General features: G+C 42.3%; 1 protein-coding gene across 1 annotated transcript in view; it reads right to left on the reverse strand.

The window, feature by feature from the left end:
• Positions 1 to 11,881, reverse strand: part of LOC135057341 (collagen alpha-1(XIII) chain-like) — a 215,009-nt gene extending 203,128 nt beyond the window's left edge. Inside the window, exon 1 of the mRNA XM_063963231.1 lies at positions 11,071 to 11,881. Within this exon, the coding sequence (XP_063819301.1) occupies positions 11,071 to 11,379 (309 nt within the window). The 5' untranslated portion in view covers positions 11,380 to 11,881. The remainder of the gene's footprint in view (positions 1 to 11,070) is intronic.
• Between the last annotated feature and the right edge of the window lie 264 nt (positions 11,882 to 12,145).

Raw genomic sequence — 12,145 nt, forward strand, 5'->3', positions numbered from 1 at the left:
ATTGTAGCCTGGATACAACACAATTGTGTTTATGTGTGCGTGTGTGTGGAGGGGGGGGGCACAATAATGTCGTGCCTAGGGGTGTCCTGACCCCTAATTTCACCCCTGACATCATGAGACACAGCTAAATATTAACAAATCTTAGAAGGTAATGTCCCAGAGGCAGTGAATGCAAGTATGAAGATTATTGGGTATGGTTACTATATGTTCTATAGTGTTAATAACTAGTGAATGTGTTAAAGTTTTTAACACCTGTGGGTATGAGGCCTTATGCAAGGATGGATACTGTTAGCAAGCCAGAGAGTCCCAGATTCGAGCACTTTGTCTCTTCACTTCCCCTTTTAATGTCCCCAAGAATGACCTTTTGCACATGTCATATTCATGGTAGTGACTATAAATCTCCCATGCAGAAATACAATACCTCATGTTTAAGTTTCTGCAACAAAGTGTCAGTGGTGGCACATATAATTTGACTATCAGCTTCTTTGTACCAAATAGATTCAAGTTAATGGAATGTATATAGTGCATTTGTATATTTTCAAACATTTCCTGTTGATTCCAATTTCCAAAACCGCTCTAGATCTTCTTAGAAACACTGTGCCAATTTGGTATAATTACATAACGATAACTTTATTGTGCAGATTAAAGGGTGCTGAATATCTTTAAACACCAGCCTAATATAACTATTGCTTCAGGGCACAGCAACTGATGCTGAGTGGTAAGACAATGCGTTGACGCTCAACTGCCAACAAAGGGGGTTATTCAGAGTTGTTAGCAAACAAAAAAACACCCTATTGGGTAAAGCCATGTGCACTGCAGGGAGGCAGATGTAACATGTGCAGAGAGAGTTAGATTTTGGTGGGTTATATTGTTTCTGTGCAAGGTAAATACTGGCTGCTTTATTTTTACACTGCAGTTTAGATTTCAGTTTGAACACACCCCACCCAAATCTAACTCTCTCTGCTCATGTTCATGGGTTCAATTCCCACTATGGGGGTCATTCCGACCCGATTGCTCGCTGCAGTTTCTCGCAGCACAGCGATCGGGTCGTTGCCTAGCGATCGCCTCTGAGGCAGAGGCGGTCGCTGGGTGGGAGGGGGCTGGACGGAGGCGCGGTCCGGCCAACACAGGCGTGGCCGGACCGTTGGGGGGGGGGGGGCAGGCCGCGGCGGCTGTGTGATGTCACACGCAGCCGCTGCGGGCCGGGGAGCGATGAGTAGCTCCTCTGGCCAGCACGCTAAAGCTGCGCTGGTCGGGAGCTACTCTTGAAGTGCAAAGGCATCACCGCTGTGCGATGCCTTTGCACTTCTGCGGGGGAGGGGACGGCACTGACATGCGGGGTGGACTAGCCCTGTGCTGGGCGTCCCCCTGCATGTCAGTGTGAATGATCGTAGCTGTGCTAAATTTAGCACAGCTATGATCAACACGGAATGACCCCACATGTCCCTAACTGTGTGGAGTTTGTATATTTTCCCCGTACTTGCTTGGATTTTCCTCTGGGTGCTCCGGTTTTGACCCACAAACCAAAAATATACTGGTAGGCTCCCAACAAAATTAACTCTAACGTCAATGTGCGTACATGTGGTAGGGAATATAGATTGTAAGCTTCACTGGGGCAGGCACTGATATGAATGGACAAAATATTCTCTGTAAGGCACTGCAAAATTTATGTTCACTATATAAATAACTGGTAATAATTAGAAACACACACTAATCAAATCTTGCCCTTTATGTACACTGCTAAGAAGACAGAGACACAATTTTTGCACACAATAGAAAAGTGTTACTGAGACAATAAAGGTGCATCAAGTGCTGTAAAAACAGAAGCTGTATCATATCTGTAATCAGTGTTCAGCCTACAAGCAAACAGTGAGCGACTGTGAATCACATTGATGTGGTCAATTACCGCACTCACAGTGCTGTGACACCTGTCAGCAACACTACACCAATGCAGCACACCCAGACCGGAAAAGAGATCTCCTCAGCAGACACTTGCTCAGACACATTCTTCACCTTAACATTTGCTGCAATTGTTGAAAAAACAGTTTTATTTTTGTTTGCTTTAAGCACAGATATAATGTCATGTCCTCATTTGTATGCACTTTTATAGGTAAAACACATTTTACTGGTGTCAATTACCAGAACAGGCCACAGCTGTTTGTTTTCTAACTCCTCCAGGAGGATCATCGGAGCAGAGTCGATTTCGGGGGTTAATAGAACGCAAACCACAGTGCTTTTAGTCATAGCTCTCAAAAATTCTACTACTTAGGTGCAGCTGGAATTAGGTGGGAATACTATTTTGCATGGAGATCCCCTTTAAAAACATAAAAGTTAAAAGTGAACTAACAAAATTACAGGTATGAGGCGCTGGTGTCTTTAAAGAGTTGTCTTTAAAAGGGCTGTACTCACAGTTATGTAGAGTTGGTCTATCTTACTTGTGGCTACTTGTAGTATATGAGTGCCGTCTGTTATACTTGTGTCCCCAACTGGGTCTTAGGCTGTGAAAGCAGCGATCCCTTAACGGTTATCTCATTCATACGTATCGTGAAATTAATTTGTAAGGACAACCTTAAGTACAGAAACAGCTTTTGCCAAAGTGACCCATAAAGATTATATACAGCAGACATCACAGAGATTTATATAATACAGGTTGAGTATCCCATATCCAAAATGCTTTGGACCAGACGTATTTTGGATATCGGATTTTTCCGTATTTTGGAATAATTGCATGCCATAATGAGATATCATAGTGATGGGACCTAAAGCTAAGCACAGAATGTATTTATGTTACATCTACACCATATATACAAAGCCTGAAGGTAATTTTAGCCAATATTTTTTATAACTTTGTGCATTAAACAAAGTGTCTGTACATTCACACAATTCATGTTTGTTTCATATACACCTTATACACACAGCCTGAAGGTCATTAAATGCAATATTTTTAATAACTTTGTGTATCAACAAAGTTTGTGTACATTGAGTCATCAAAAAACAAAGGTTTCACTATCTCACTCTCATTCAAAAAATTCTGTATTTCGGAATATTCCGTATTTCTGAATATTTGGATATGGGATACTCAACCTGTATAGAAAAATGCTGAGGTCACAGTGATCAGTAGCTTACAACTCATCCAGTACAGGATGCCAAAATACACTACCCCTGTCCTGTTTGCCATGAACACTTACCAAAACATGTGAGCAAACAGTTTTAGAACAGGGCCATCTTTTCGTATGGGCTCAATGGGCACTTGCCCAAGGGCCCCAAAAGTATAATGGCCCTAGGCTTATAGCTGTGGGTCTGCTCTTTCCAGGGGTACCAGATTTTAAAAGCAGTGGTCTCCATCCAAGCCTGTTAATTGCTATTTCCAGCCAGATATATCGAGTTCTATCTGATTTAGAGTTTTTCTGAGGGTATTCTCCAGAAGCTGGGACTCTCCCCTTTCAGTGGGCACTGGCAGCTTGTCTCTACTATGCCCAGAACAAGAGATATCAGCCTTCCAGCAGATGGTCCCTGCTCCAGCTCCAAATGCCTGGTATGCAGTTTTATATTTTCATTGGTGGATTGCTCTGGCTACTGAACTCTGAACCCCAAATCCCCAGTACCTCCTGAAAGGTGGGACTCTCTAGTTTTTATCCCATTCAAAGCTAAGAAATCTATTTCCAGGAACTCTTCTGCCCCTTCACAGGCTCTCTTCCCCACCACTCAACCCTGCTCTCTCCCTCCTGTGCCTGTCACCTCACCTCCCCTCCACCTGTATCATACTGCACTCCCTCCCTGCCTCACTCCTGCAGTCCCCTTTCCTAGCCAAGGCACCAGCTCCATCATTACACCCTCTTTATCCCTTCCTTCCACATTAATCTTACCTCAACGCTACAGCAATCCTGATAATCTCATTCACATCTCTCCCACAAACTCCTACCCCCTATCCTGTGCCCTCTAGAATGCCAGATCTGTTTGCAACAAACTGGCCCCCACTCATGACCTTTTCATTTCCAGCTCCTGCATCTCCTGGCCATTACAGGAACCTGGATTACTCCCTATGACACCACTTCTCCTGCTGCTCTCTTTGCTGGGGGCCTCACATTCTCACACACATCCCGACACGGGGGTCGCTACCCTCTAGCTACACATACCAACTTATACCTCCAGAACCATCCCTTACATTCTCTACATTTGAGATCCATGTGATACGCTTCTACCAACCTTATAATCTTCGAGTTGCTGTCATTTACCGTCCACCTGGCATTTCCTCCAAATTCCTCAACAACTTTGCTTCCTGGCTACCTCACTTCCTCTGTTCTGACATTCCCTCCATTATCCTAGGTGATTTCAACATCCCTATCGATAACCCCACAAAATTACCTGCCTCTAGACTACTTAACCTCACTTCTTCACTTGGTCTCTCCCAGTGCACCACCTCACCCTCCCATGTGAACAGGAGCTCACTGGATCTGGTTTTCACTCACCGCTGTGATATTTCTGATTTCTCCAATTTCCCTTTTCCCCTCTCTGACTACCACCTGCTCTCTTTCAACTTATCTATCTCTGCTTCCCCATCTCTCCTTCTTAAGGCTACCATCACTAAGCGTAACATTAAGGCTATTGACACCTCATCCCTATCCTCCCTGTTCGACTCACTTCTCTCTACTCTTCTCTCTCTCACATAGCCTGAACAAGCCACATCCCTATACAATGCATCTCTTACTTCTGCATTTGACTCTGTTGCTTCACCAACAATTATTCATCCTCGCAGATCAACATCTCAACCCTGGCACACTAAATGCCCATATATCTTCAAAAATGCTCACATACTGCTGAGTGACAGTGGAGGAAATCACGCTCTAAGGCAGACTTCCTCCATTTCAAATGTATGCTCTCATCCTTCAGTGCTGCCCTTTCCCTCGCTAAACAATCATACTTCAAAATTCTCATCTCTGCCCTGTCTTCCAACTACCTGCGCCTCTTTGCCACTGTTAACTCCCTCCTCTGCCCACCACCACCTCCTCTCGCTTCCTCATTGTCTGCTCTTGACTTTGCCACTTATTTCACATCCAAGATTGACTCCATACATCAGGACATCACATCCCACCAGACCAGCAACCAGCCACCACCCATCCCTTGCCACCCCTCCCCTTCCCTCTCACCAACTCTGACATTTTTCTCCCATGAAGTCATGGCCCTCATCCGTTCCTCCCCCCACCACCTCCCCACTTGACCCTATCCCCTCCTACCTCCTTCGCTACCTCTCTCCTTCTGCCTTTTCCCATCTTGCCCACCTTTTCAATCTCTCCCTCTCATCAGGGACTGTCCCCTCTACCTTCAAACATGCTCATGTCTACCCTATTCTTAAAAACCTACCCTTGATCCAAACACCCTCTCCAACTATCGACCCATCTTTCTCCTCCCTTTTGCCTCCAAACTCCTTGAGCGTATTGTCTCACTGCCTTTCTTTCCTCTCACTCACTGCTTGACCCATTCCAGTCTGGTTTCTGTTCTCTTCACTCCACTGAAACTGCCCTCACAAAAGTCTGCAATGACCTCCATGTAGCCAAATCTAAGGGCCACTACTCTCTGCTTATTCTACTTGACTTCTCTGCTGCTTTTGACACTGTGGCCCACCCTCTCCTTCTGCAAATCCTTCACTCTCTTGGTCTGCGTGATACTGCCCTCTCCTGGCTGCCCTCCTACCTCTCTGATCATTCCTTCTCTGTCTCCTCTCATGACACTACTCCCCCCCCCCCCGACTTCCACTAACTCTTGGTGTCCCCCAAGGCTCTGTTCTTGGTCCTCTCTTTTTCCCTCTCTAAATGTCCTCTTTAGGTGATCTCATTAGTTCTTTTAACTTCCAATCACCTCTATACTGATGACACTCAATTCTACCTTTCCTCCCCTGATCTCTCCCCTGCTCTCCTCACTTGTACTGTACCTCCAACTGTCTCTCTGCTATCTCTTCCTGGATGTCCCAGCACTTTCTTAAACTCAACATGTCTAAGACTGAGCTGATCATCTTCCCACCCTCCCACACAACCTCACCTCCCACAATCTCATTATCCATTGATGGCACAACCATCTCCTCTAGCTATGCTGTCTTGGCGTAATCCTTGACTCCTACAAGCCATTCACTGGCTTACAAAGCACTTACCCACTCCTCTCCCATTTACATCTCTGACCTTATCTACCTTTACTCTTCCAGCTGTACTCTTCGCTCTGCTACTGCATGCCGACTCTCCTGTCTTCTGATTACTTCCTCCCACTCCTATCTCCAAGATTTTTCACGTGCTGCTCCCTTTCTCTGGAATTCTTTACCTCTCCCCCTCAGACTCTCCACCTCCCTACAGAACTTCAAACGGGCTCTTAAGATCCACTTCTTTACCAAATCCAGTCACATCCCATCCTAACCCTCTCGGTCTACCCCATCTGTGTCACCCATGTCTGTCTGCCCCTCCCCTTTAGAATGTAAGCTCTCATGAGTATGGCCCTCTTCCCTCATGTGCTTATCCTTTTCTTACTTTAATAATCCTCAACTGCCCAAATCCTGCAGTTTTTTGGCCACCTGGAACTTAAACTATGTCGTCTACTGGTGTAGTTATGCATAGTTACCCTGTACTTGTCCTATATTGTCTTCAACTGTAAGTCACTTTTTACCGGTTTTTATTATGTGCATATGTAGTCAGTAATGTCGACCTAGTACATGTTGACCTAGAGTCCCTGTCAACCTAGAAACCATGTCAACCTACTTACTGTCGACCAATAGTGGTCGACCGAGACACTGTCGACCTAAATCTAATCTACATAACATACCACACCCCCACTATCCATCTTTCCTCTACATATTAAACACCCCCTACCACCCTGAATGTCATTTACTGGGGCCCCATCATTCAGCCCAATGCCCCCTTCTACAGTTTAGAGTTCTCCCTCCCACCCCATCTCCCATCATCTGTGCAGTAAAGGAGTAATTAGCAGAAATTACTGCTCCAGGTCCTACATGCTGAGCGGAAGATAGTTTCAAGGTTGCAAGGTTTCTCGGGACCCTAGGCAAAACGTCAGTCTACTGCCCCACCCCTCCCCAACCCATAAACCAATACCCACTTTCCAGTCTTTCAGGTGAAAGTGGGTAAGTGGCATCTTAGAAGTTGAACAGCCGCCGCCTGCATTAAGTACAACAAGGATGCTTTTGTCAGAGACATCCTCTTCATTTTGGGTTAGGCAGACTCAGGGGTGCCCCCTGGATCCCTGCGCCCTAGGCAGCTACCTAATGGTACAGTCGACCCTATGAGTTGGGCAGTACGGATGGTGTAATGGTTAGCATTACTGACTCACAGCACTGCGGTCATGGGTTCAATTCCCACCATGGCCCTAACTGTGTGGAGTTTGTATATTCTCCCCGTACTTGCGTGGGTTTCCTCTGGGTACTCCGGTTTCCTCCCACAATCCAAAATATATAGGTAGGTTAATTGGCTCCCAATGAAATTAACCCTAATGTGAATGTGTGTGCGTGTACATGTGGTTGGGATTATAGATTGTAAGATCCACTGGGGCAGGGACTGATGTGAATGGCCAAATATTCTCTGTAAAGCGCTGTGGAATATGTGTGCACTATATAAATAACTGGTGATACATAATAATAAATGAGTACCCATCTAAACTTGTGTTGCTGAACTGGAGAAACATCACATGGTTCACTGCTTAGCTGAGCAGAAGTACTAGCTTATCAGTGGCCAGTTTTAGAGATCAGACTACTCACAGAGCGCTAGACCATGGATTCTCATCCTCTTCTCAAACTCATGTTGCCAATTTTAGGTTTTCCTAATCAACCAGTAATTATCAAATGTGTTATTAAACATGGGACATGAGGGATTCTTCAGAAAGTACTGAGAAACAAGACAAATCCTTATTTGGTGTTAAAAAGACACCATGCTTGAAATGATAGATTATGCTCAAAGAGAAGTCTAAAATTCTAAACAGCAGGTGAAATGGATGTAAATTTTCATCCATGCAGTACAGATGCTTTAATCCTATTCATCCCATGCCAGGACACCGGACACCAACCAGTATTTAAAAATACAACACGTATAACGCAAGCTTTGTGCTATAGTCTACATTGATAGAAACGAACAATGTATTACTTAATTTAAACAATAGAACTACAGTAGACACAACAGAATATAAGATGAAAAAATGACATGCAATATTTTTAAAAGCCAGTATGGCACTCTGCCAATAAGCTATACATACGTGGTTTAGTGTGAAGAAAATGATCACGTGAAAATGTATGGATAGCAAATGAAAGAATATATTTATGTCAATAAAAGAGGATGTTCAGTGCAATTATTTTCAGAAACAAAAACATGGATGCAACAATATGTTGCAATAAGATATGTACTAATTTATGCATAACTGGTTTATAAAAAAAATGCAGTATAGCACTTCTAGTGGGTAACACGTGAAGTATGTTAAGAAAGTATTGGAAGTACCAGTTGTAAAGCGCAACGGAATTTGCTGCGCTATATAAGAAACTGTTAATAAATAAATAAATAAATAGTAGCAATATGTGTCAGTGCAACATGTGAGGTGTCATGAACAAACGTAGAGCAGCCAACAAACTGTAGTTAGGAAAATGGCAATCATGACTATTCTGCATGCTTAGTACATCTCCCAATTAGGCATAATTAAATACAAATATGGCAAGTTTTTTTTTTTTTTTTAATAGCTGTCAGTTTAAGGTGTTTATAAGAATGGAATTCAATAGCAAGTCTGCACAGTAAAAACAGTCTCTAGAAATATGCCTTCTTTATAAACTAAATTGTGTTGTTATATAAACTACTTACATAACATTTTATGTTAGCAGTTATCATTGGGAATCCCTCTAGGATAACGCAATTGAAATCCCTGTACTAAAAACTGAAGTTATCTTTCAAACTGTGAAACAATTCAGAGAGCTGAAATCTTTAACAGATTATATATTATGTGAAAAACAGTCCCAATGGCCCATCATCATCTAAGGGACACTTAACTGTCTTCTGCAACAGACATTGCTGTTTCTGAGAGCTGAAAATAACTTCAAAAGGAGTTGGAGACAAGAGGTCACCGTCCCTATCATTTGTACTTAAAGGTGGAATACTCATTGCTGTTACATACCTTTAAGCAACTTACGCTCCAATTGGGCAGGGAATGATGTGAATGGCATACATTCTGTGTAAAGGGCTGTGTAAAATGGTGTGATGTCTACATAAATGAAAATAATAATAATAATAATAATAATAATAATAAGAATAAAATTATTATTATTAATAATAATAATAATAATAATAATAATATATACAGTGTATTGTACATACCCTTTGGTTTGGTATAAAGCACAACATAGCAATTGCATTTGTACTGTCCACGTCGTGACTGTCCCAGGCTCCCAGCTATCTTGTGACCTGGTCAGTTACACTGCATGGCTATTGGAATATATACATCAATGCATGTTGGATCAAAGTATAAATTATAAATGCAATAAGAGATTTATATTGCAGATCAGTGATATGTATAACTATATGGAGTAGTCAGGGGACAACTGTAAACATTAGCATCTTGTTCTGAATTGTTGCATACTGTAACACTTCTTATGTTGTTAAACTTTTGTTTCCTCAAAAGAAGAAATTCAGTGTTTGCTGTATAAGCAAGTCTTTCATTGCGTAGTGCTTTATGGCCAGAGCATATCATTATTCACGGAAGCTTAGGTACTTTTGAAAACTTTTAAGAATGAATCACCATTATTGCTATTGTTTATTAAACCAATCACTTACAATAAATCAGCTAAATCTCTAATTTTAGGAATGCAAAGCTTTGTTACTTGTGCAGATGTGTCCTTTTACATCTTTGCTCTGTGCGCTACAAGTCGTATTACACATAATGCGTGAGTGCTGTGTGACGCGGTAGCGCCGAGCCTCTATTTTTGCGTTTTTGTCCGGGAAAATATTTTTTACGCAAAGTAATGTAATAGAACGCACAAGCAAATGATTAAAATTATATGCAGCATGCCTATATTTTGTGTGTGACCGCAACTGTAACTGCATACAAAATGCTATGCTACAGTGTTTTCATGGAAAACACTGTAACGTTTAATTTTGGATGCAGATAAAGCCACAACCACACACACAGAATATTTTAATCAGCAGAAGCTGCTTGTGCGTCCTATTACATTACTTTGTGTCTAAGACGCATTGTCACAGAAAAATCTCAAAAAAAGACGCTCAACGCTACCGAGTCCCGCCACGGCATGGGCGACTTCAAGGGCTGTTTAGCATGACTGCAGCAAAGATGTAAGAGGACACATCTGTACACTGACAAACAATTGCCATTGAGTTGCAGGTACAGTACCAAAGTACCTTATTAAAGGATGCTGATAAGGTATGTCATCCTACAGGTAGCTACAAAATATATCTGTACAACAGTGAGACAGGAACACCCAGTCCCATATAGAGAATGCCTTCAGCTTTTGGCAAATACCTGTAAATACAAGGACTCATTACATATAAAAAAAAACAGTAACCAACATGGCTTTAAACCTACTTGACAGTGTCTACCACTGTTTTAATCACTGATAAAGCCGTATGTGATAAAGCCGTATTACAAGATACAATGTCATTTTCATATTTTGCCTTAGGAAAAACATTATTTGAAATCCTAAAGTTTTAACCAGCATGTATGTACATTTTAGTCTAGATAAAATATGTCACGCCTACAATACCCTTTAAACCAGTTCTCAAGATATTGCAATCTAATGTCACTTTAACTGGTATACAGTATTTCCATTTGTCATACTCACAACTTTTTAAAATGTAACTTAATTTTCTTGTTCCCATTCATGTGTTGTGTGTCTTATCATAAATACTTATATACAGTACAGTACTGTGTGTATGGCAGGGAAATTAAGAATGTGAAACGGTTTTCAAAGAGTCCAAAAGAAAGTGTTTAGCCAGCAACAGGTGGTGTGAAATGTGTACAAACTGGTGTCTTTCATTCAATATTTGACTGAGTACAGTAGAAAGGTGCAAAAAGTAAATGTGTACAGACCTCTTCCAGGAGTTGGTCAACTCTTCCCAAAATAGCTGTCTCCATTTGGTCTGCAGAGACCAAGGCAGATAGCTGAGTGTATTGCTGCTTCTCTAAATCAGAAACCCTGGACTGCAGGTCAGAAGTTCTACTGAAAACCAGGAGGCTGAGAACCAGAGAAAAGACTGATACCACTGCAAACCCACATCCCAAGAGTGCAGGGAACCAGCTGCACTTCCTACAGTCCTCTGTCCTACAGGGGGTGACATTACAACTCCTAGGGAATACATTGTTGCTAGCAGCATCCCTGCACACCTCCTTCCCCTCCATGCTGTCCAGAGGAGCAATAAATAAATAAATAGAATAAATAATCCACAATCTTAATCCAAGAAGCAAAATCCAGAATTCAGGGTCAAACCGAGGTGGATCCAATAGCAGCTGTCCGGTATATGACAAGCAGGGTACGGGAATGAAGCTGCCAGCCACAAATAAATTGGTCTCTGCAGCTTTGATAGCGTAGATCCAACTTCATGAACAAAATGAAATAGATGTATTTGTATACAAGAAGAGAAAAAGTTTTTGGAAAGTTCTGTCCTGCTGCTGTGTTGTGTTGTAGTTTATTCTCTTTTTTTTTTTTCTTAGTAAACTTCAGTGACTTGTGAGAGTTGTAAAGAAGTCACACACAAAAGTCCCCATTAGGAAGGTGTAATTCTCAACTGGTTGCTGCGGCTGATCTTCTCTCCTGTGTAACATGACACACACTGCTCTCTCTCCTGAACTGCAGGGATCAGATGAGCCAGCTGGATTCCCCCCCTCAGTGTAAGTAACCTCCTCCACTCCTCCTTGCACACTCTGAACTGATTTATTTATTTATGCAAAGTGCCTGGGAGGGTTCCCACCATGGGACATCCTATCCCACCTCCCTTCTAAATCCCCACAGCACCTCTCATCAGCTTGCTTCCAGCTTTGAAGTGATACCCACAGCAGATATATATAGGCGAGAGCAGGAAGAGTTTGTAAATCCAGAACTTTTTCTAATTCCACTCCAGGAGATAAATGATTTCATAACAAAATGCTGAATTTAAACAATAATGTA

This window comes from Pseudophryne corroboree, chromosome 3, assembly GCF_028390025.1.
Source record: "Pseudophryne corroboree isolate aPseCor3 chromosome 3, aPseCor3.hap2, whole genome shotgun sequence".
In the NCBI taxonomy this organism is placed as follows: domain Eukaryota; kingdom Metazoa; phylum Chordata; class Amphibia; order Anura; family Myobatrachidae; genus Pseudophryne; species Pseudophryne corroboree.